The sequence below is a fragment of the Semicossyphus pulcher genome, unplaced genomic scaffold (assembly GCF_022749685.1).
Source record: "Semicossyphus pulcher isolate SPU_LCO1_2020_fin unplaced genomic scaffold, fSemPul1.0.p SCAF_52, whole genome shotgun sequence".
Taxonomy (NCBI): Eukaryota; Metazoa; Chordata; class Actinopteri; order Labriformes; family Labridae; genus Semicossyphus; species Semicossyphus pulcher.
Genome location: NW_027211729.1, coordinates 125097 through 150134, shown reverse-complemented (window position 1 = coordinate 150134; position 25038 = coordinate 125097). Strand labels below are relative to the sequence as shown.

The 25038-nt window shown below is 48.6% G+C and overlaps 1 protein-coding gene across 1 annotated transcript; it reads left to right on the top strand.

Moving 5' to 3' along the window:
- The first annotated feature begins 422 nt into the window (after positions 1-422).
- LOC138609587 (rapamycin-insensitive companion of mTOR-like) lies at positions 423-24793 on the top strand. Its single transcript, XM_069682190.1, has 38 exons — positions 423-483; positions 647-694; positions 4536-4633; positions 4915-4979; positions 5064-5195; positions 5558-5621; positions 5822-5948; positions 6036-6205; positions 6293-6354; positions 6436-6503; positions 9464-9546; positions 9961-10048; positions 10119-10209; positions 10305-10371; positions 10494-10574; positions 10666-10766; positions 11423-11585; positions 13382-13483; positions 13637-13683; positions 13754-13889; positions 14137-14333; positions 14654-14780; positions 15029-15193; positions 15269-15345; positions 15525-15603; positions 15677-15786; positions 15940-16036; positions 16141-16233; positions 16312-16418; positions 17930-18147; positions 18251-19121; positions 19240-19417; positions 19524-19608; positions 19908-20102; positions 20191-20349; positions 20536-20659; positions 21568-21706; positions 22614-24793. The coding sequence occupies exons 1-38, from the start codon at positions 432-434 to the stop codon at positions 22683-22685; spliced, it is 4938 nt and encodes a 1645-aa protein (XP_069538291.1). The 5' UTR covers positions 423-431; the 3' UTR covers positions 22686-24793.
- Positions 24794-25038: the final 245 nt, after the last annotated feature.

Sequence of the window (25038 nt, the reverse complement as noted above, 5' to 3'; positions counted from 1 at the left end):
AATCACTTCATACAGACACATTCTGCAGAACAACTCAGGAACATTTACAATAAACTCCATTTATTTGTATTTTTGTTTGGATGTGATATTTTGGTGTTATTATATAATTTCATCACACGATATTTTTCTAACATCTTAAAATAAACTGGGAACATTATTTTGAAGGGCTGACACGGCTCATCTGTCTGATGAATCAACACCTCAATAACCTGATTATATAAGTTTAATTATCATGTGTTTCTCATCCCGCACAGAGACATGAGCAGGCTCTCCGTCAGAGGAAGTCCCTCCTCACAGTCAGTCTGAAGAGGGGGGCTCAGAGGATGACAGGATACAGACTCTCGCGATAGTTCAAATCTCTCCCTCTCTCCCTCTCTCCCTCTCTCTCTCTCTCTCTTTTGCTCTCTCTCCTCAGTGTTGTTGCTGTAAAGATGGCGGTGAGCAGCATCCGAGGCCGGCCGAGCAGGAGCGGACGGATGAGAGGTGAGACTGCTGATACTGAATGACCGGAAACAGCTGAGTGTGTGTGTGTGTGTGTGTGTGTGTGTGTGTGTGTGTGCGTGTGTGTGTGTGTGTGTGTGTGTGTCACCAGCTGACTTCTTTGATATTAACTCTGTGTGTGTGTGTGTGTGTGTGTGAGTGACAGGCCGGAATGACAGCGGAGAGGAAACCGTCCCGCTGGATCTTAACAGAGGTGAGTTTAAAGAGCAGCTCAGCATCCACACTGGACATCACTTTAAGTGTCTGTCCGTATGTCGGTCTCCTGTCTGTCTGTCTGTCTGTCTCCTGTCTGTCTGTCTGTCTGTCTATGTCTGTCTGTCTGTCTGTCTGTCTCCTGTCTGTCTGTCTCCTGTCTCTGTGCGGGATGTCATGCTCTAACTTCATATTAAATGTTGGACTCTCACTGTCTGTGTTCTCCTGCGTGTTCTCCTGTGTGTTCTCCTGCATGTTCCCCTCATGTTCTCCTGCATGTTCTCCTGTGTGTTCTCCTGCATGTTCTCCTGTGTGTTCTCCTGCATGTTCTCCTCATGTTCTGCTACATGTTCTCCTCATGTTCTCCTGCATGTTCTCCTGTGTGTTCTCCTGCATGTTCTCCTGCGTGTTCTCCTCATGTTCTCCTGCATGTTCTCCTCATGTTCTCCTGCATTTTCTCCTGCATGTTCTCCTCATGTTCTCCTCATGTTCTGCTGCGTGTTCTCCTCATTTTCTCCTGCATGTTCTCCTCATGTTCTCCTGCGTGTTCTCCTCATGTTCTCCTGCATGTTCTACTCATGTTCTTTTGCGTGTTCTCCTCATGTTCTCCTGCATGTTCTGCTCATGTTCTCCTGCATGTTCCCCTTTGTGTTCTCCTCATGTTCTTCTGCATGTTCTACTCATGTTCACCTGCGTGTTCTACTCATGTTCACCTGCATGTTCTCCTCATGTTCTCCTGCATGTTCTCCTGCGTGTTCTCCTGTGTGTTCTCCTGCATGTTCCCCTCATGTTCTCCTGCATGTTCTCCTGTGTGTTCTCCTGCATGTTCTCCTCATGTTCTGCTACATGTTCTACTCATGTTCTGCTGCATGTTCTCCTCATGTTCTGTTACATGTTCTCCTCATGTTCTCCTGCATGTTCTCCTCATGTTCTCCTAGATGTTCTCCTGTGTTTTCTCCTGCATGTTCTCCTGCATGTTCTCCTCATGTTCTCCTGCATGTTCTACTCATGTTCTGCTGTGTGTTCTCCTCATGTTCTCCTGTGTGTTCTCCTGCATGTTCTCCTGCATGTTCTCCTGCATTTTCTCCTGCATGTTCTCCTCATGTTCTCCTCATGTTCTGCTGCGTGTTCTCCTCATGTTCTCCTGCATGTTCTCCTCATGTTCTCCTGCGTGTTCTCCTCATGTTCTCCTGCATGTTCTACTCATTTTCTTCTGCGTGTTCTCCTCATGTTCTCCTGCATGTTCTACTCATGTTCTCCTGCATGTTCCCCTTTGTGTTCTCCTCATGTTCTTCTGCATGTTCTACTCATGTTCACCTGCGTGTTCTACTCATGTTCACCTGCATGTTCTCCTCGTGTTCTCCTTATGTTCTCCTGCATGTTCTCCTGCGTGTTCTCCTCATGTTCTCCTGCATGTTCTCCTGTGTGTTCTCCTGTGTTTTCTCCTGCATGTTCTCCTGCATGTTCTCCTCATGTTCTCCTGCATGTTCTACTCATGTTCTGCTGCATGTTCTCCTGCATGTTCTCCTGTGTGTTCTTCTCATGTTCTCCTGCGTGTTCTCCTGCATGTGTTCCTCATGTTCTCCGGCATGTTCTCCTCATATTCTCCTGCATGTTCTCCCGTGTGTTCTCCTGCATGTTCTGCTGCGTGTTCTCCTCATGTTCTCCTGCATGTTCTCTTGCGTGTTCTGCTCATGTTCTCCTGCATGTTCTCCTGCATGTTCTCCTGCATGTTCTCCTCATGTTCTCCTGCATTTTCTCCTCATGTTCTCCTGTGTGTTCTCCTCATGTTCTCCTGCATGTTCTCCTCATGTTCTCCTGTGTGTTCTCCTCATGTTCTCCTCATGTTCTCCTCATGTTCTCCTCATGTTCTCCTGGATGTTCTCCTCATGTTCTCCTGTGCGTTCTCCTCATGTTCTCCTGCATGTTCTCCTCATGTTCTCCTCATGTTCTCCTGCATGTTCTCCTCATATTCTCCTGCATGTTCTCCCGTGTGTTCTCCTGCATGTTCTGCTGCGTGTTCTCCTCATGTTCTCCTGCATGTTCTCTTGCGTGTTCTGCTCATGTTCTCCTGCATGTTCTCCTGCATGTTCTCCTGCATGTTCTCCTCATGTTCTCCTGCATTTTCTCCTCATGTTCTCCTGTGTGTTCTCCTCATGTTCTCCTGCATGTTCTCCTCATGTTCTCCTGTGTGTTCTCCTCATGTTCTCCTCATGTTCTCCTCATGTTCTCCTGGATGTTCTCCTCATGTTCTCCTGTGCGTTCTCCTCATGTTCTCCTGCATGTTCTCCTCATGTTCTCCTCATGTTCTCCTGCATGTTCTCCTCATGTTCTCCTGCGTGTTCTCCTGCATGTCCTCTCTCTGTCAGGCTGCAGACTACTCTCTAACCTTCCAGTCAAAGTTCACAGGTCAAGCCTTCGTAGATGGGGTTAGGTTAGGGGACAAAGGATCCTTGGGTTGGGTTGCATTGCGTTGCGTTGGGTAAGGGTTGAGTTGGGTTGAGTTGGGTTGGGTTGGGTTGGGTTAGGGTTTGGTTGCGTTGGGTTAGGGTTGGGTTAGGGTTGGGTTGGGTTGGGTTAGGGTTGGGTTAGGGTTGAGTTGGGGTTGGGTGAGGGTTGGGTTAGGGTTGGGTTAGGGTTGAGTTGGGTTGGGTTGGGGTTGGGTGAGGGTTGGGTTAGGGTTGGGTTAGGGTTGAGTTGGGTTGGGTTGGGGTTGGGTGAGGGTTGGGTTGGGTTAGGGTTGAGTTGGGTTGGGGTTGGGTGAGGGTTGTGTTGGGTTGGGTTGGGTTGGGTTAGGGTTGGGTTAGGGTTGAGTTGGGTTGGGTGAGGGTTGGGTTGGGTTGGGTTAGGGTTGGGTTAGGGTTGAGTTGGGTTGGGTTTGGGTTGGGTGAGGGTTGTGTTGGGTTGGGTTGGGTTGGGTTGAGTTGGGTTGGGTTGGGTTGAGTTGGGTTGGGTTGGGTTGGGTTGGGTTAGGGTTGGGTTAGGGTTGGGTAAGGGTTAGCTGCGCTCTGTCCTGATGGCTGCTTCAAACTGCTTTTAATTGTGATTTTTTGTTCATTAAATGGTTCAATCAAAGAGTTTCTAGTCTTCAGGATGGTTTCTCACGTGTTTAACAGTTTAGATGACTCCTGTGAGCTCAGTCTAACTTCTCTGCAGTGTGTAACACCATCATCAGGGACGTGATGTGTCCTCGTTGCAGGGACAGGGCGGTGTCCCTGCTGAATCTCTGTGATCCACTCAGGAGGACTGAAATAGACACACAGACAGAGATGACTTACTGTATGATGTTCCCTCTGTTACACACAGTCACTCTGTCTCTTGTGCATGTGGACTACACTAACACAAATATCTATCTATAAATATATATAATTATTTAGAGCTGCTTCTGTTGGTCAATGAGCTTATTAACATTAACGGTACAAATCTGATGATTGATCATTAACATCCTGTCGTCCTCTCAGTTCTGTGATCTGTGTGTGACTGTGAGCTCATGATCTCCGAGTCTGATGATCATGAACACAGACATTATCTACACGCCTACTTTAACAGAACGTTACAGATGATTACAGTGAATGTCTTTCCTTTAGACAGAAGCTGTGACCTCACACACACGCAGTGTAACACCTGAGGGTACCTGTATTTACCCTATGTGTGTCTGTGTGTGTGTGTCTGTGTGTGGCTCTTTGTTTTAAAGGAATATTTCCTGCCCATATGAAGACTGTTATTTGTGTGCGTGTGTGTGTGTGTGTGTGTGTGTGTGTGTGTGTGTGTGTGTCTGTGTGTGTGTGTGTGTGTGTGCGTGTGTGTGTGTGTGTGTGTGTGTGTCTTCCTTCTGATTTCAGACCCTGCAGAGAATCTTCATGAGATCCTTGAGCATGTGTCGAAGCAGCAGGACGTCTCCAACATGAGGAGACTCGCTCACCTCAACAACTTTGTCAGGGTTTGTGTGCTAGCCGTCTCATGGAGCTGCTTTAGCTTTAAAGGTCGGACGTGATCACGTCCAGCTTCCTGATTAAACTCTTAAACTCTTTAAATGAACGTTCATCCATTCATTTCATGAAGCTTACATCGTGGGCATTTAGAGCTCACAGTGACAGACATCATCTAATCCTCTGATACCTCCTCTGAGTATCAGATATCAGTGTTTGAGCGGCCAGCCGCTGACTCGCAGTGACTGAATAAATATATATGACATGTACGTGTTGTGTGTCTCCCTCTCAGCTGCTCTGCAGTGTGGGACACTCGGAGGAGAAGCTGGGCGTCAGTCATGAGGAGATCATCCTGTGGTGAGCGTGTGGACGAGTTGATGCCTTATGTTTCTGCCTCAGTGTTCTTTATGATGAGTCTTCACCTGTGTCCTCTCCCTGAAGTCTCCGCTTAGCGCTGCTGAATGAGGCCAAAGAGGTCCGAGCTGCAGGACTACGATCTCTGCGTTATCTGATCAGAGACGGCGGTGTGATGGAGAAGGTGCTGAGGCTGCAAGTGGACTACCTCATCGCCAGGTGGGTGAACACACGCCCTGACAGTCAGTTTTTCCTTCCTGTAAACGGATCGATATCCTGATGAGTCCCTCAGGTCCCTGAGCCGTGAAGCTCACGTATGATTGTTGTAAAAACTGCTGATATTTCACATTAAACTGTCAGAAGAGCCACACCGCTGTTTGTTATGGTCACATGAGGCTTCACCTGAATCAGCTGATACTTCAGGTGCTGACACAGACTGACTAGTGCACTTACTGATGCCTTGTATCACCTCTGAGTCTGTAGAAATCCATGAACACTTGAACCACTAACCTTCATAACTGTATCATGTTTGTGTAACATTCAGCTGTAATGTACCTCTCACCTGTCCTCTCCTGTCTCAGGTGCATCGACATTCGGCAGAGTAACGAGGTTGAAAGGACTCAGGCGGTCAGACTGGCGCGCAGGGTGAGCCCTGCTCTGTGTGTGTCCTGGTGTCGGGCCGTCCCACGGTCCTCCTGTCATGTGTTCACTTCCTTTTTATTTAAATTCAGTTTCTTCCCTGAGAAAGACTTTTTATAAACTGAAGAGTGTAATGACTCCAGACGAACAAACAAGCTGACTTCCTGGTGTGTGTGTGTGTGTGTGTGTGTGTGTGTCACACACAGATGATCAGTGTGAACGCTCGGCTCTTCCCCTCCTCCATCACAAACTCTCTCATCGCCGTGGGCAACGACGGGCTGCATGAACGAGATCGGATGGTTCGAGCCTGCATCGCTGTCATCTGTGAGCTGTGTGAGTGTACACACACACACACACACACACTCTCTCCCAGTCTGACGTCAGCGCTGTGACAGTGTGTGTGGCCTCTTCATTGTGCAGCCTTAAAGAACCCCGTTGTGGTGGCCCAGCGGGGGGGTCTGAGCACCGTCCTGAGGAGTGTGACCGCCTGTCAGCTGACTCGCATCAACGAGGCTCTGATCACCACCGTGCTGCACCTCCTCAACCACCCCGACACCCGGCGCTACGTCCGCGCAGACGTCCAGCTCGAGGTACAAGCGCCCGCTGAGCACAGACCTCACAGTGTGAAACAAAGCCGCAGTGTGTCTCCTGTTAGTTAATATTAAACTGTTCCTCAGCAAATCCTGGCCCCGTACACAGACTTCCACTACAGACACAGCCCGGACTCAGGGCAGCTCAAGTGAGTCCACACGGTCTGATTACACATGACACGCAGCACATGTATGTTGTGTTGAACATGTTTCATGTGTGTTGTGTTCAGGGAGGACAGACAGGCTCAGTTCATGGCCAGTAAAATGTCCATCGTCGCCTCGTTCCGCTCCTGGTCAGGTAAACTCTGTCATCACACACGTGTTTTCATTGTTTGCATGATGACACGGTGAAGCTCACTGCTGCCAGCATGACAAAGAGTCAAGTGTCTCCGTGTCAGAGTGTCAAAGTCATCGTGTCGTTCTGCACCGTGTTTCATTAACATTGTTCTGCACGCTGTTTCATTAACAACGTTCTGCACGATGTTTCATTAACATCGTTCTGCACCATGTTTCATTAACATCGTTCTGCACGCTGTTTCATTAACATCGTTCTGCACCGTGTTTCATTAACATCGTTCTGCACCGTGTTTCATTAACAACGTTCTGCACCGTGTTTCATTAACATTGTTCTGCACGCTGTTTCATAAACAACGTTCTGCACGATGTTTCATTAACATCGTTCTGCACCGTGTTTCATTAACAACGTTCTGCACCGTGTTTCATTAACAACGTTCTGCACCGTGTTTCATTAACATCGTTCTGCACGCTGTTTCATTAACATCGTTCTGCACGCTGTTTCATTAACATCGTTCTGCACCGTGTTTCATTAACAACGTTCTGCACGCTGTTTCATTAACATCGTTCTGCACCGTGTTTCATTAACATCGTTCTGCACCGTGTTTCATTAACATCGTTCTGCACGGTGTTTCATTAACATCGTTCTGCACCGTGTTTCATTAACAACGTTCTGCACGCTGTTTCATTAACATCGTTCTGCACCGTGTTTCATTAACATCGTTCTGCACCGTGTTTCATTAACATCGTTCTGCACCGTGTTTCATTAACATCGTTCTGCACGCTGTTTCATTAACATCGTTCTGCACCGTGTTTCATTAACATCGTTCTGCACCGTGTTTCATTAACATCGTTCTGCACCGTGTTTCATTAACATCGTTCTGCACGCTGTTTCATTAACATCGTTCTGCACCGTGTTTCATTAACATCGTTCTGCACCGTGTTTCATTAACATCGTTCTGCACGCTGTTTCATTAACATCGTTCTGCACCGTGTTTCATTAACATCGTTCTGCACCCTGTTTCATTAACAACGTTCTGCACCGTGTTTCATTAACAACGTTCTGCACGCTGTTTCATTAACATCGTTCTGCACCGTGTTTCATTAACAACGTTCTGCACGCTGTTTCATTAACATCGTTCTGCACCGTGTTTCATTAACATCGTTCTGCACCGTGTTTCATTAACATTGTTCTGCACCGTGTTTCATTAACATCGTTCTGCACGCTGTTTCATTAACATCGTTCTGCACCGTGTTTCATTAACAACGTTCTGCACCGTGTTTCATTAACAACGTTCTGCACGCTGTTTCATTAACATCGTTCTGCACGCTGTTTCATTAACATCGTTCTGCACCGTGTTTCATTAACAACGTTCTGCACCGTGTTTCATTAACATCGTTCTGCACGCTGTTTCATTAACAACGTTCTGCACCGTGTTTCATTAACAACGTTCTGCACCGTGTTTCATTAACATCGTTCTGCACGCTGTTTCATTAACAACGTTCTGCACCGTGTTTCATTAACACCGTTCTGCACGCTGTTTCATTAACATCGTTCTGCACGCTGTTTCATTAACATCGTTCTGCACCGTGTTTCATTAACACCGTTCTGCACGCTGTTTCATTAACATCGTTCTGCACGCTGTTTCATTAACATCGTTCTGCACCGTGTTTCATTAACAACGTTCTACACCGTGTTTCATTAACAACGTTATGCACGCTGTTTCATTAACATCGTTCTGCACCGTGTTTCATTAACAACGTTCTGCACCGTGTTTCATTAACAACGTTCTGCACGCTGTTTCATTAACATCGTTCTGCACGCTGTTTCATTAACATCGTTCTGCACCGTGTTTCATTAACAACGTTCTGCACCGTGTTTCATTAACATCGTTCTGCACCGTGTTTCATTAACATCGTTCTGCACGCTGTTTCATTAACATCGTTCTGCACCGTGTTTCATTAACAACGTTCTGCACCGTGTTTCATTAACACCGTTCTGCACCGTGTTTCATTAACAACGTTCTGCACGCTGTTTCATTAACAACGTTCTGCACGCTGTTTCATTAACATCGTTCTGCACCCTGTTTCATTAACACCGTTCTGCACGGTGTTTCATTAACATCGTTCTGCACGCTGTTTCATTAACAACGTTCTGCACCGTGTTTCATTAACACCGTTCTGCACGGTGTTTCATTAACATCGTTCTGCACGCTGTTTCATTAACAACGTTCTGCACGCTGTTTCATTAACACCGTTCTGCACGCTGTTTCATTAACATCGTTCTGCACGCTGTTTCATTAACACCGTTCTGCACGCTGTTTCATTAACAACGTTCTGCACGCTGTTTCATTAACATCGTTCTGCACCGTGTTTCATTAACAACGTTCTGCACCGTGTTTCATTAACAACGTTCTGCACGCTGTTTCATTAACATCGTTCTGCACGCTGTTTCATTAACATCGTTCTGCACCGTGTTTCATTAACAACGTTCTGCACCGTGTTTCATTAACATCGTTCTGCACGCTGTTTCATTAACATCGTTCTGCACCGTGTTTCATTAACAACGTTCTGCACCGTGTTTCATTAACACCGTTCTGCACCGTGTTTCATTAACACCGTTCTGCACGCTGTTTCATTAACATCGTTCTGCACGCTGTTTCATTAACACCGTTCTGCACGCTGTTTCATTAACATCGTTCTGCACGCTGTTTCATTAACATCGTTCTGCACCGTGTTTCATTAACATCGTTCTGCACGCTGTTTCATTAACAATGTTCTGCACCATGTTTCATTAACACACTGAAGATAAACGTTTCATTTATTACATAAAGAGATAAATTGTTGTTGAACACTGTTCCTTCAGCTCTCTGTGTCTGAGCGCCTCGGTAACCTGCAGACACAAGCCTGACTCTGCTCTGTGTGTGTGTGTGTGTGTGTGTGTGTGTGTGTGTTCCCCTGCAGGCATCATTAACCTGTGCAGGTCAGGCAGCTCTGGTCTGCAGTCTCTGATTGGCTTACTGTGTATACCAAATATGGAGGTGCGGGTAGGTCATCATGTGATGTAACATTTGTTTTGTTGAAGGACCTTCACCTGAAGCTTGTTTTAGTGTAAACATGAAGCGCAGAGAGCGGCTCGTCCTCTGACGTCTCTGAAACACGATGTTCATTTAGAGCAGCAGGTCTGAATGTGTTCCATGTTCCTTGAGCCTCCCAAAGGCAGCGAGCATGTTCCTGAATGTGAGGGAATAAAATGATGATGAAAGGATCAGCTTCAGATGCACTCTCGCGTGTGTGGATCCATGTGAATGCTGCGTCCCTCCCTGGCTGACAGACTGTATAATAATAATGACCTGAATAATGATGAGGACGTGTGAGTGTGTCTGTACATCACAGTCAAACAGCAGAGACAGAAACAGGAAGGACTCACCTGGTGTTTGACCTCCTGTCCCCCCCCACAGAAAGCTCTGTTAGAGGTGTTCTATGAAATCTTCCACCTGGTCTCACCTGTAGTGACTGCAGACTTCAGTGAAGCTCTCCTCAGCGTAGGTGAGTATGGTGAGGTCACTCTGAGGTCTGACGTGAGGTCGTATCGGAGGCTGAATCTGTCTGTGCTCAGACCCGAGCAGGTCTCAGGACAGCTGGAGGCTCTCTGATGGATTCGTAGCTTCTGAGGCGAAAACTCTTCTGCCCCATCGCTGCTGCTCCAGGTAACACCTGAAACTATCACCTATCAGTTTGTTATCACCTGTCATTGTGTGTGCTGAGAAAGACAAGACTTGACGAGATGTTCATCGTGTTCCAGGCCGGACCTGATGGATAACTACCTGGCTCTGGTGCTCTCTGCCTTCATCCACAGCGGCCTGTTAGAGGTACACACATCCAGCAGGGATCATGTGATCGTGTTGTATCTCTCTGTCAGTGTTAATATCTGTGTGTGTGTGTGTGTGTGTGTGTGTGTGTCTGTGTGTGTCTTTGTGTGTGACCTCTGCAGGGTCTGGTGGAGGTGATCACCAGCAGTGATGAAGCTTTATGCATCTGTGCCACCATCCTGCTGGGAGAGCTCCTCCACATGGTACCTCCCTCCTCTTCTCACACTGTCCTCCTGAGTGTGTGTGTGTGTGTGTGTGTGTGTGTGTGTGTAAATGTGATGTTGTCTGTCACAGGCGAACAGCATCCTCCCTCACAGCCACAGCCACCACCTGCACTGTTTACCCTCCCTCATCAACATGGCCGCCTCCTTCGACATCACACCTGACAAAAGACTGTGAGTATATGAACCCTCTCACACTCAGAGACACAGAGCGTGTTCGAGGTGGTTGAGACAGCGTGACGTCGCCCTGTAGTGGACTGCTGTTTTAAAGCCTCATGTTGGCTGCAGCCATCTTTCTTTATGTAGCCGGGAAGGACACGGGAGAAGAGGAGGAGTTAGCAAACATTAAGCTAACACCGGTGTTAGCTTGATTAGCAAAGTGCATCCAAGATTAACTGTGATACTGAATGGGATGCAAATTTTAGCTTAGCTTAATACTTACTGAGAAAATGATGACTCGTCAGTCTTTCAGTACAACAGAACACAGGTACACAGGTAGCCCCGCCCTAACCCCTCCCCTCTCTCTGGTCTGTGTGACTCTCAATGGGAGCATCAGTGACTAAATGAACATCATGCTGTGTTGAAGAAGAAACTAGAGACTGAGACCATAAAGTCATCAGGAACATGTTTACTGAGGGAATACATCAGGAGAGGAGGAGGAGCATGTTCTCATAGACTTCTATATAAGCTGCAACATTTACCAGCCTTAAGAAAGAGTGCAGGTTTAGGACACTTTGCAGACTCGGAGGCGACGTCCACGTCTACATCCAGTCTACGAGTGAACAGATGTAATGTGACAAACCCAGAGAACTGACACAGGTGACTTTCAGGCGAGCGAGTGCTGCGGTGAACCACCTGAAGTGTTTCCATGAGAAGAAGAAGAGAGGAGTCACACCTGACAGTCTGTACCTGGACCTCATCCTGAGGACATCAGGAGCGTCTCACTGCTGCAGAGATCAGCTCAGACCTCACAGAGACACTTTCATTATGAAGGTACACACACACATGGTCCTACAGCGTGTAATGACACAACCGAACACAAAGAAGCACACACTTCCAAACACACTTCAGACCGACCCTCTGATCCACTGCAGACTTTAAAGCCCCTGTAAACCCAAATCCACCAAATCCTTCTAACTGTGTAATTTAGCGTCTTATGTACAAACTAATAAACATCTTAAAAGATTTAGAAATGAGTTTTAATCCAAACTCGAGTTATTGCCATTCCTTCTTCGTTAACTTCGCTGACGCTGGGGTTAAACTGGGCGTGGTTATGTTTGATATTTATCAAGTCATAAATTTCCTTGAGCCAATCAACGCAGTTGCCCCGCCCTCACAGGTGCAATAACACTTCTCGGGTCTGAGCTAACTCCTGTCCACATACTCTGAACGTCTCTGCACATACCTGCTGCAGTTACCTAAAGATCGCCTTTTCCCATCATGCCTGTGTGCTGTCCCCGGGTGCACATCCACCATCTGAGATGACAACGTGTCATTCTTTTATTTTGTAAATGCGGCGGACTTGGAGAAGCAGCAGTGTTTCCGCCACATACATGTAATGAATTGTTGCGGCCGCTGCCTCAGAAGTTGTAATTAAACAACTCTTTGGAGATTTCCGCTGCAAATCAACGATCGTCCATCCTCTCCTCATCGAGGAAGAGCACTGAAACAGTGAACTCGTGAAGTCTTGGCAACCACATAAACAACAGCGGGACCAGTTTACTTCTAACGGCAAAAGAGGGTCCGCTCCGCATCGCTGACATCGGCATACATGTGCAGTTCTAACACGCAGTGTAAACGATCCACGTGCCTCTATCAGCTGTGCGCTCAGTATCACACGTTCAGCTCCCTGGTGATCTCCCTCCAGCGAGCTGCACAATATCATACTGAATGAGGAGATATTGTCTGTCTAACTCCGCACGTCCCTACTGTAAACTCATTGATTGTCGCGCTTTATAAAGCTTATAAAAAGTGATGTCATTTGGTAACGATCCATCGTTTTGATCGCTACGTCATTAATAACGTCCCTCGTGCACACGCGACTCACGTGCTGTGAGAACTGAATTGCGAGAGAAAATATGTAACCTTTGTGACTTAATGAAACAGACTGCTGATGAAGACAGTCAACACAGCAGACAGAGAGACAGAAAGGGGGGGCGGGGCCAGCAGCGGTGCAGAGAGCACAGGTGCAGGTGTGTTGGGGGACTGCAATTCGACTGAGTTGAAACCAAAAATTTTTTCCTTGGCCACTTGAGAGTCCGCCCTGAATCTCGGGATACGTTGGGCCGCGAAGGATGCACCTGATGGATCCTTCACGGCCCGGGAAAAGGAGGACGCACCTGAAGGAGCCTTTGAAATGGGACAGCCTTCAACGTGCCGCTGTGACGCAATCTGCCTTCAAATATGAGGCTGCAGCCAATCAGGACACAGCTACTGACCCAGAATTGCACCAGATTTTGGGGGTCAAAGGTCATACTATGGTCTCCCGTCGGTCCCATCCTTGTAGACACGATATCTCAACAACACCTGGAGGGAATTTCATCACATCTGGTTTCTAAATCTGATTGAATCATCTGATATCTGTGTAACATCAATGACTGGTGGACCTCTCTTGTGAGTGTCGGCTGTACATGAAAACCATGTAAACATACTCGTTTCCATAAGAAACGTATTAGTGCGAGTCAAAATCCTTCATAACAAATGATGGATGAACATTTTGTCTCCAGCGTAGCGAGCTGAACGGATGCTGCATGCGGGATCATCAGCTCTGTCATGTGTTTGTGCTGCAGGACGCTGAGGACGCTCTGATGAGCCACGTGAGGGACAGTCACATCCTGAACCACAAAGACAGCCTGGACTGGAACTGGTGCCTGATAGGAACCATCTTAAAGGTACAGGTGATGTATGATGTCATCATTGACCTCCAACAGAAACAAACCTGGAGCACAGAGCAGGATGGATGATATCCTCCTGCTGTTTCCTGTTCATCTGTAATGTGAGCTGATTTAAAGACTTCACCCTGTCTGTCTCCTTCTCGCCTCCAGTGGCCCAACATCAGCTTACGCAGCCATAAGGATGAGAACATGCACAGGTAAGTGTCTCTGTCTTCACAGGTGTTCCGAGCTCACGGCCCTCACAGAGCTGGGTTCTCCTGTGTGCAGGTTCGTGCAGCGTCTCCTGCTCTTCTATAAGCCCAGCAGCGATCAGTACGGCAGCCTGGAGCTGCAGCACCCGAAGGCCCGGCAGCTCACCGTGGTGGGCTGTCAGTTTGTGGACTTCCTGCTGGGCTCTGACGAGGTATCGGTGACTCGTTACATCTTATTCTCTTTGTTTAAATTGTTCCTGTTGAAAACGTGTGACGGTGATTATCACATGCATCACCCCCCCGAGCAGGAACCTTTAAACAGGTACAACAACGTTCCTCATTTAGACCCTGTTCTTTGCAGTGGAAACCTGCCTAATATTACAACGTTGATTTACACTCACCTGAGGTGGAGTCAGCAGGAGTTCACCACCTGTCTCCTCCTCCCTCTGTCTCCTACAGGAGGGCCAGGTGTACCTGGAGGAGCTGGTGAGGGACATCGTTCAGTGTCTGTTCTGTGCTCGTCTCAAACCTGAGCGCGGCCTGTCAGGCAGCAGGCTGCTCTCCACGCTCAGCCAGCACTACTTCCTGTTCCTGGGCACGCTGTCTGCACACACACACGGGGTCAGGATGCTGGAGAGGTGCAGCGTCTTCCAGAGGTCAGCACATCTGCTCAGTCCTGTCCAGTCCTTATCACACAGTGAAACCAGCATGTTCCTCCATCTGTCCGTCACTTTGTCCAGACTGGAACATCCTTACTCTCAGGATCCTCTGACTGATGCTCCCTCACCAGGCGTTACATGCTCCTCTACTCCCTACAAACATTTAACATTGAACTAGATGGACATGCTGAACTTAGTAAACCTGCACCGTCCCTGAGGATACCTGCCATGTGTCTGTCAGGGTTTCAGGTGAAATGTCTTTGTTTGTGTGATAACAGTGATATATCCTCTTTGTCTCATCGTGTGTTCTCTGTCAGCTTACTGAGCGTGTGTAGTCTGAAGAATCAGGAGCACCTGCTGAAGCTGACCGTCTCCACGCTGGACTACAGCAGAGACGGTTTGTCTCGAGTCATCCTGTCCAAAGTCCTCACGGCTGCCAGCGATGTAAGAGACAGACTGTGTGTTGATCAGACTGTGAACTGTTCCTTACTGTGTCAACGCGTTTTACTTTGTGTTTCATTCTGACTGAAGACTTGCTGATTAGTTATAACTCATATAACTGCGTCGCTAAATGAATCTGATTCACTGCTTGTATTTAAAGCAGCATGACACCAGTTAGCAGATAGCTAAGGTAAAGGTAAAGGTAAGGTAAAGATGAGTCATAATAAGCTGATCCTCTCGTCGGACTGCAGACCTGCAGGCTGTACGCCACCAAGCACCTGCGCGTCCTCCTGCGGGCAGGTGTGGAGTTCTTCAGTAACTGGGGCATCGAGCTCCTTGTCGCTCAGCTTCATGACCGAAGTAAGACGGTCTCCGTGGAGGCGCTGGACATCCTGGACGAGGCCTGCGAGGACAAGGTGAGGGAGGAAACACACAGGAAGCAGGGCCTGATGATTGACAGGGTTTAATGATGACCACGTGTTCTGTTTCAGGCCAACCTTCACGCTCTGACCGAGATGAGACCTGCTCTGTCACACCTGGGGGACAAAGGTGTGCTGCTGCTGCTCAGGTAAATACACACACACCAGGTGGGGGGTACATGCTGTCACAGGCCCTCTCTTTAACAGTGTTTACTGTCTCTGCCTCATGCAGACTTTATCACAGACTGCTCGGTGTTTCAGCATCAGGTCGAGCTGCAGTTTAAATGTTTGGAACTTTTTATTCTTCCGCTCTGCTGTGTGTCTGCAGGTTTCTGTCCATCCCAAAGGGCTTCTCGTACCTCAGTGAGCGAGGATACATCACTGCAGAGATGGAGAAGTGGCAGAAGGTACATGCATCCTTGTTTGTGCTGTCTCCTGACATGAACAGAGCCTGTAACAGCTGCTCTCGTGTCCCTGCAGGAGTTTAACCTGAAGTATGTGGACCTGGTAGAGGAGCAGCTGAATGAGGCTCTCACCACCTACAGGAAGCCTGTGAACGGAGAGGACGTCGTACGCCGCAGCAACCAGAGGTCACTCCCCCTGCAGGCTGCAGCGTGTGTGTGTGTGTGTGTGATTCAGCTGCTTCTGGTGATCTGGTGATCCCCTCTGCTCATTGTAGAATAACAGACCTCCGTGTGGATCCGGCAGTAAAACACTAACAGCCCCTTTTTACTGTGTGTTAGCCACAGCAGGTCACAGAGGCCTCATGTCTACCTGCCTGTGCACCTGTACGGTCAGCTGGTTCATGAGAAGACCGGCTGTCAGCTGCTGCAGGCTCAGGTGGGTTCTGATTCATGTCATTCTTAGTTAACAGAGCAACATGAGGTTAGATGATGGTTGGTTAGAAAGGAGCTCTGTGCGTTCTCCTCCTGTTCCTCCTGCAGAACGTCGTCCCTGAGTTAAGCTCCTCCGTCCGCTCTCCGGTCCTGGAGCGATGGGAGGGAATCAAACAGCTGAAGGCAGCTCTCTGGGCTCTGGTCAGCAGTTGAATATTATATTTTACTTTATGGAAGGTAAAGCAACTCCTGATGTTCACAGTCTATCTGCTGCTGCAGGGGAACATCGGCTCATCTACCTGGGGTCTTAACCTGCTGCAGGAGGAGGGGGTGATCCCTGACGTGGTGGACCTGGCTCACAGCTGTGAGGTTCTGTCCATCAGAGGGTACGACCACGACATGACATGACATGACACAGCACGGCACGACACGACATGGCACGGCACGACACGACACGACACGACATGACACAGCACGACATGACACGACACGACACAGCACGACATGACACGACATGGCACGGCACGACACGACATGACACAGCACGACACGACATGACACAGCACGACACGACACGACATGACACAGCACAGCACGACATGACACAACACGACATGGCACGGCACGCCTCGACACGACATGACACAGCACGACATGACACGACACGACATGACACGACACGACACGGCACGCCTCGACACGACATGACACAGCACGACAGGACACGACATGACACGACACGACATGGCACGGCACGCCTCGACACGACATGACACAGCACGACACAGCACGACATGACACGACACGACATGACACGACACGGCACGCCTCGACACGACATGACACAGCACGACAGGACACGACATGACACGTCACGACACAGCACCACACGACACGACATGACACAGCACGACATGACACGACATGACACGACACGACACGACACAGCACGACACAGCACGACACGACACGACATGACACGACATGACACGACATGACACGACACGACACGACACAGCACGACATGACACAGCACGACATGACATGACATGACACGACATGACACGACATGACACGACACGACACGACACAGCACGACATGACACAGCACGGCACGACACGGCACGACACGGCACGGCACGACACGACACGACATGACACAGCACGACATGACACGACACGACATGGCACGACATGACACGACACGACATGGCACGGCACGGCACGACACGACATGACACAGCACGACACGACACAACATGACACAGCACGACATGACACGACACAGCACGACATGACACGACAAGACATGGCACGGCACGCCTCGACACGACATGACACAGCACGACATGACACGACACGACACGGCACGCCTCGACACGACATGACACAGCACAACAGGACACGACATGACACGACACGACATGGCACGGCACGCCTCGACACGACATGACACAGCACAACATGACACGACACGACATGGCACGGCACGCCTCGACACGACATGACACGACACGACATGGCACGGCACGCCTCGACACGACATGACACGACACGACATGATACGACGCGACATGGTACGGCACGCCTCGACACGACATGACACAGCACGACATGACACGACACGACACAGCACGACATGACACGACACGACACGACACGACACAGCACGACATGACACGACACGACACAGCACGACATGACACGACACGACACAGCACGGCACGACATGGCACGGCACAACACGACATGACACAGCACGGCAGATATGATTAATTTAGTCATTTTAATTGAATATTATTAATAAGTCAACCTGAAACACATGAGGTCATACTCCTGTAAACTTTGTGTGTGCGTGCGTGCGTGCGTGCGTGTGCGTGTGCGTGTGTGTGAGCAGGACGTGTCTGTACGTGCTCGGCCTCATCAGTCAGACTCGGCAGGGCTGTGACTCTCTGAAGCAGCAGGGCTGGGACTGTGTGAGGCACAGCAGGAGGACTGTGTGGCCGGTGGTCCCAGAGGAGCTGGAGCCGCAGCACAGACCCTCCGACCTGCTGACCTCTGACCCCAGAACCCTCACAGAGTCCAGTAGACCCAGCAGAGACTCTGTGCAGCCCAGTAAGATCAGACTGTAGTATCAATAATGATTAGATGTCTTTATAGCTCTGTCTCTGAGCTGCTGTGTGTGTGTGTGTGTGTGTGTGTGTGTGTGTGTGTGCAGGTGTGTGCCTGCTGGATGCTGATAGGCTGGATCCCTGTGACCTCACAGAGGACTCCTCCTCCTCTCTGTACCTGTGTCCCACACTGATGAAGGAGCGGACCCCTCTCAGCCTGCTCACCTCCTGCAGCCTCCGCAGCCGCCTCCTCCGCTCGCTGTCCCACCCCGGGAAGAAGCCCTGCACCACCCCTCCCCCCAAAGACAGCAGCCCTGAGCGAGGAGGCGAGCCGGAGGGAGAGCAGGAGCTCACTGCGGCAGGCGACTTCTCTGTTTACAGCAACGGCCACTCCTGTGGGGAGGATGGGGGGAGCAGCCCTAGCCTGGGGGACGGGGAGGGCGAGGGTCAGCAGAGGGAGCCGAGCAGCTTCGAGCGATTGGCTGACGATGGACCCCCACCAGGAAGCGGAGTCCCCTTTAAGAGCCGCAGCCAGAGCTTTAACACCGACACCACCACCAGCGGCATCAGCTCCTTGAGCTCCAGCCCCACCAGGGAGACCCTGCACCCCCCCATAGACACCACCCAGACCCCCCCACCCTGCTCCACCCCTCTCTCCATCCCAAAGTCCTGCTCCGCCTTCCTGGTCCCTCCTGGCTCCGCCCACACGCTGCCCCGCCGGGCGCCCTCCTTCAGGTCGCCCTCAGTGAGCGCTCTGAGCAGCTTAGCAGACTCCAGCCTGCTCTGCAGCTCCACCAGCTGCTGCACCAGCCCCCGAGACGCTCTGGGTTACACCACCCTGAGGAGGCTGCAGCACCAGCGCATCCAGCCGTCCGTGTCCCACAGCGAGGCCCTCGCCTCCCCCGCCAAAGAGATCCTGTTCACGGACGCCATCACCATGACCACGGGCAGCCTGGACTCCAGACGCACGGCTCAGAGGTGCTGTTAAAGTTTGATTCATGTCTGTAACAACAGAAACACACACTGGATGATGACGTGCCCCATCAGCTGCTCACAGAGGACTGACTCCTGTCCATCTGTGTCCGTCTGTCTGCAGGTTCCTCAAAGCTCTGAGTTTTGCATCTCTGGATAAGGACGACCTGCTGAGTCCCATCAACCAGAGCTCTCTGCAGAGCTCCTCCTCTGCGCGCTCCATCATGTCCTCTGGATCCTACAGCTCCTCTGAGGAGTTCATGGGCCTCGCTCTGCCCGTCAACATCAACAACATGCTCCAGGTACTGAGAGAGGATCTGTAAGATCAGCTGTAAGATCAGCTGTTGGGCTTTATGTTGAGACGTTCTGTAAACTCATCAGTGGGACTTTTGTTCCTGTTTCCTTCAGATTAAAGAAACTCCATATTTCCAGCAGAGGATGAGCCCCCCCTCTGAGGAGCGCTCTGCTGGATTCTTCTCTGGAGGCTCTGAAGGTGAGAACCACGAAGAAACACCTTTAACACCTGCACAGTCACATCACAGCATGTGTCCCAGGAACAACCTGACGACATTCAGGTTTGGTTTTAATTTCAGCAGCTCACAGTGCAATGCAAACACTATTCCACATTTAACCTGCCTGTGGAGACCCGGCCCTGAGTGACTCAGTCTGAGTGGGATTTGACCCATCTCAGTTGCCATACACTGTGGTGACGGAGATAAGTTGCCTATTTTAGGACACATCTCATCCTTCAGAGGCTGCACCCTCCTGTGACCTGCTGCTGTGTGTCCTCAGGTATCAGTGATAGAGGACGTCCAGCGAGGCTTCGCCCTCAGCTCAGCATCACAGAGCTGCTGTCTGTGAATCGGGCCGATCAGAACCAGATCCTGGTCTCAGAGGAGACGGGCCTGCAGGAGCATGACCAGAACAACTGTCTGTACTGCTCTGGGCTGACTGTGCTTGGGTTAGGCTCTCAGGACGCTGACACAGGTGAGAACACACCTGATAGTTATTACAGTAGATGTGCTTAAAGAGCTGCCGAGTGACATCACTAAAACCTCCTCATCCTCTCCTTCAGACCCCACAGAGGCCCCCCCGTGTTCAGACTGGTCCAGTCCACCTCTATCACACCCCCCCGAGCTGGTGGTCAAGGACGAGCTGTGGGGGGGGTCCGGCTGCAGTGACTCTGTGTCCCAGGGATCAGGGGGGAGCGCTCGCAGCACAGAGCTGGTGTTGGGTAGGAGCTGAACACAGACAGCCTTTATTCTAAGAATACATATTTATCATCCTCTTCACACGTCTGCTTTAATGTCACCACTTCTTGTTTCTGCTGCATCTAACTGATAATTATTGGTTATTGGTCCTGGACATTGAAGCATCCTGAGTTTAACCTGTTTTGTTTCCCTCGTTCTGCACCTGACAGGTGTGAAGTCGATCCCTGAAGACGCTCCTGCTGGCCGAGTCCTGCTAAGGAAGGAGATCCTCCGTCTGATCATCAACCTCAGCTCGTCTGTGGGGACCAAGAACCACGAGACCAGCCTGCTGACGTGAGGCCACACACACCTCCTAACCTGCATTATTGCAATACACAGTATACATCTATCAGTGTGTTATCGGTGTGTTATCGGTGTGTTGTCTCTGTGTTATCGGTGTGTTATCGGTGTGTTATCGGTGTGTTACTGGTGTGTTGTCTCTGTGTTATCGGTGTGTTATCGGTGTGTTACTGGTGTGTTGTCTCTGTGTTATCGGTGTGTTATCGGTGTGTTACTGGTGTGTTTTCTCTGTGTTATCGGTGTGTTACTGGTGTGTTTTCTCTGTGTTATCGGTGTGTTTTTGGTGTGTTTTCTCTGTGTTATCGGTGTGTTTTTGGTGTGTTTTCTCTGTGTTATCGGTGTGTTTTCAGTGTGTTATCGGTGTGTTATCGGTGTGTTTTCTCTGTGTTATCGGTGTGTTTTCTCTGTGTTATTGGTGTGTTTTTGGTGCATTTTCTCTGTGTTTTTGGTGTGTTTTCGGTGCATTTTCTGTGTGTTTTTGGTGTGTTTTCGGTGCATTTTCTGTGTGTTTTCTCTGTGTTTTCGGTGCATTTTCAGTGTGTTATCGGTGTGTTTTCGGTGCATTTTCTGTGTGTTTTCTGTGTGTTTTTGGTGTGTTATTGGTGATACACTCAGTACTGATGATTCTGATTGTTGATGTCTGTGTGTGATGTGTAGGCCAGAACCCCTGTAGCACAATATTTAAATTAAAATTGTTACTTGACACACTTCACCTGTAATAAATATTGTGCCTCCTGTGATTTGACAATTGCGACAGGCCATATTTCGATTAAAGTTCGATTAATTGTTCAGCTCTAGTAATCATCAATCTAGCAGACGTCTTTAATCCGCTCTGTCTCATCACACCTGGTCTCACCTCTGTCCGGTCTGATCTGACGTGTCATCTGTGGTTTTCCCTGCAGGATAAAGGAGAAGTTCCCCTCTGCGTTTGATGACGTCTGTCTGTACTCGGAGGTCTCCTTCCTGCTGGCTCACTGCTCGTTCCGCTTGCCGTCACGACGCTTCATTCAGGAGCTCTTCCAGGATGTGTCCTTCACATCGGTAAGGAGAGAAGTACCTCCTGTTCTTTTAGGATTCCTTGAGCTGATCAGAAACGGGGAGACTTCCTGCTGTCCTCAGAGATCCTTTAAACCAGTGGCTGTGAGGACAGCTGAGGTTGCTGCTGATTTGTGGTTGTAACGCAAGCTCATAGAAATCTGTCTCAACCTGACTATCTATGGATCAGGGTGAATACAGAACATACTGTGAGGTTACGCTAAAGAAAAGCAGAATTTCATGTCATGCCTCTGTCAACAGAAAGTTTTAACAGATTTGTTTTAAGTTTTTACGCCTCACTGTCGCAGTGCGTCAGTGAGGCAGGACAAACATGTTCAGTGACTTTACTTTCTGTAAACTCACTGAAAGAGAGGACATGTTTCTCTGCTTTACATTTACAAGTCCTCGTGTCCACCCAGCAGCTACTGCTCTTCATGAAGGAGGGCTGCACGACCAACTGTTTTAATTACTGATTCATCTGCTTCTTACTTTCACTTTCCCAGAACAGAAAGTGACGTCTATAAGATGCTTCTGTTGTCCAACCAACAGTCCCAAACACAAAGATTGTTCATGTAAGATGAGATACGATAATCCTTCACTGATCCCCAGGGGAGGACTATGAGCTAGAACCATGACAGAGAAAAGCAGCAAATCCTCCTTTCAGACGCTGAAGCCAGAAAATATTTCAGTTATTTTAACGATTAATAAGTGTTTCAGTGAACAAGCACATTTCAGCATAGACGTGAGGTCATGATGATTCAGTGTGTTTAGGGTGTTTTAGAGTATTCTCTCTACTGTGACAGAAACTCACTGCTGTTAATGTACCTGTATCTGTTGACTGTCTGTCTGTCTGTCTGTCTGTCTGTCTGTCTGTCTGTCTGTCTGCCCGTCCATCTGTCTGTCTGTGTCTCAGCTGTATGAGGAGGCAGAGAGCATCCTGTCCATGCCTCCACAGAGACCCTCAGCCTCACCGTCTGATGCCTGATTCACCTGATTCCCCTGAATGCACCATGGACTCAGCTCTGTGTGGAGACCCTGCACACCCATCACGCTGCCTAACCTCCTCCCTGTCACCCCCCCGCCCCCCCTTCCCCTCCTCTGTATGTATCTGGTGTTCACAAGCACAAAATCTGAGCTTCCTTAAACACTTACACACTAACCTCTTCACTGTGAGAGGGGACACTTTGATGTTTGCACCGAAGACTGTATATATAGATGGACAACCTGACAGCTCCCTAACAGTGAAGCCAAACCCTCTCTAGTGCCCCCTGCTGACTGGCTGCAGTATAGGTCATAAAGCCCGCCTCCTCCATGTTAACAGGTGGGACATGAGTCAAACTAAAAATACAAAATACATGTCAAACTCAATCATGGTTTCTGTCATTATAGTTAGTTCTTATCATGCTGATTTACGTCCAAGTTTTCATTTTTTATTAGTTATTTGATGCTGTCAAAATGATGATTGACAGCTCTGTTGACAAATACGGCTCCTGCAGCCGATCAGTTCCGGGTGAGCAGAGCGGAGGACGAACGGCGAGAGGAGACGTAACTAAAACAATCACTACAGTCATTGAAGTTTCCATACCTGTGAACTTTAACCTCAGACCAACACAAGACGCTGTTCTGCTGTTAAACACGCCTGTTTTAGTTAGTTTTTAGTTTAGTTAAGTGTGTGTTTGGGTTAGCGGAAGTGGCTACGGCTGCGCCACCCGCCGATCTCTTCTGCGCAGTCTCTGGCTCCAAAAGACGTCACCATTGCAAGATGGCAGCGCCTATCACAGGGGCAGTTTTGGCTTCACTTTGGTACAATGGGAGCAGATGGAGACGCGTCGTCCATGTATATATACAATCACTGGTTTGCACGTGATGGGAGGATGAAAGTCAGACAATCTCTTTGTAACGTATTTTAACCCTCTGATACGATGTGTTCATGTGATCATCATCATTCATTCATGCACACTGACAGCAGAGGAGCAGCTCTTCTGACTGCAGCAATAACTGTTTCACTTGTTTGATCTCTGAAGGTTCATGTGTTTATATAATAAGAACATACTGTTCTCTAAGTTATTAGTACACCTGATCAGTGCTGTGAGCCGCCGGCTGCTTTTTATGATGCTGTTAATAACTTGGTTTAAACTCTGCTTGTTGTAGAGGCTGACTGATGTGTGATTACTGATCTGCTGCTTTCTTACTCACTTATATTTAACTTTATGATATTATATTATTTAATATTATATTATAGTATACTATATTATACTGTATTATATGTTAAACCGCTCTTCTCTAAGTGTCTGCTCAGCTGTGATGCTCTGCTCCATGTGCTGCAGACTGTGCAGTCAGAGCGCCCTCTGCTGGACAAACTACATGATGACATGTATGAAGCAGCCCGAGCGTTCTTTCTGTTCGCATATACCAGAAAACACATGCACAGAGACAGATATGTCACTTTTAGCCAATAATATCAGCCAAACTTTCCATCAGTCGGACTCAGATTGTTGTTTTATTTCTCTGCTGATATTTGCACAAAGAACTCCAACATATCAAAGGGTGGATGATGTCACTGAGAAGCACATGAAGCTGTTGGAGGTGAGCGAGGTCGAGGCCGTTGTTGAACACTGTGTGACATATTAATGTTTGTTAGTCTGAAAGGTTTTATGAAATGATGCCATATTAAACTGTGTCACTTTAGCTTATTGTATGCAATCTAATGAGACTGAACTGTTACCTAACACAGAGCCAGTGTTAGCATTGTTAGCTAGCTCTTGCTGGCTAAAAAGACCTTACAGAGTCTGTGTGTGTGTGTGTCTTTAAGAAGATGTGTAACATTTATTATGTGATGTTTTAACACAATTATTACACACAATTTGCACTGAAGACTTTATAATAAATATAACTTTCTTCTGTTTAAATTAAGTAATCCTTCACTTTAAGGACCCAGGGAAAGTGTGGGACTTTTGATCTTTCGTGTTTGTTTGAATGACGTGATGAGCGCTGAGATCGTTTCTATCTGCCCTGAGAGGAGGAGCACAGGCTGATGTCTGCAATAAACAATAACACATTTAAAATGTGTGTCTGTCTGAATAAAGAGCCACCAGACTGAGGAACTGAAGCCAGTTCTTATGAAGTCCTTTCATCCATACAAACTGATTTTATTGGTTTAAGATCAATGACGTCAATGCAGAGAAAATAAATGGACATGTAAAGACAAACTGTGAGAGGCAGCAGATTCTGATACACACACACGCACACGCGCACATACTAACACACACACGCACACAATGAACGGCCTTCAAACTGTCCTCATTCATTCTACCACGCACTCTCTGTGCACACTCCTG

Excerpts from the sequence above, each read along its gene's own strand:
- LOC138609587 (XM_069682190.1), top strand. The coding sequence starts at position 432 with ATGGCGGTGAGCAGCATCCGAGGCCGGCCGAGCAGGAGCGGACGGATG. Across the intron at positions 15,787-15,939 it reads GTACGCCGCAGCAACCAGAG|CCACAGCAGGTCACAGAGGC; the intron begins GTCACTCCCCCT and ends ACTGTGTGTTAG. Across the intron at positions 19,122-19,239 it reads TCCAGACGCACGGCTCAGAG|GTTCCTCAAAGCTCTGAGTT; the intron begins GTGCTGTTAAAG and ends GTCTGTCTGCAG.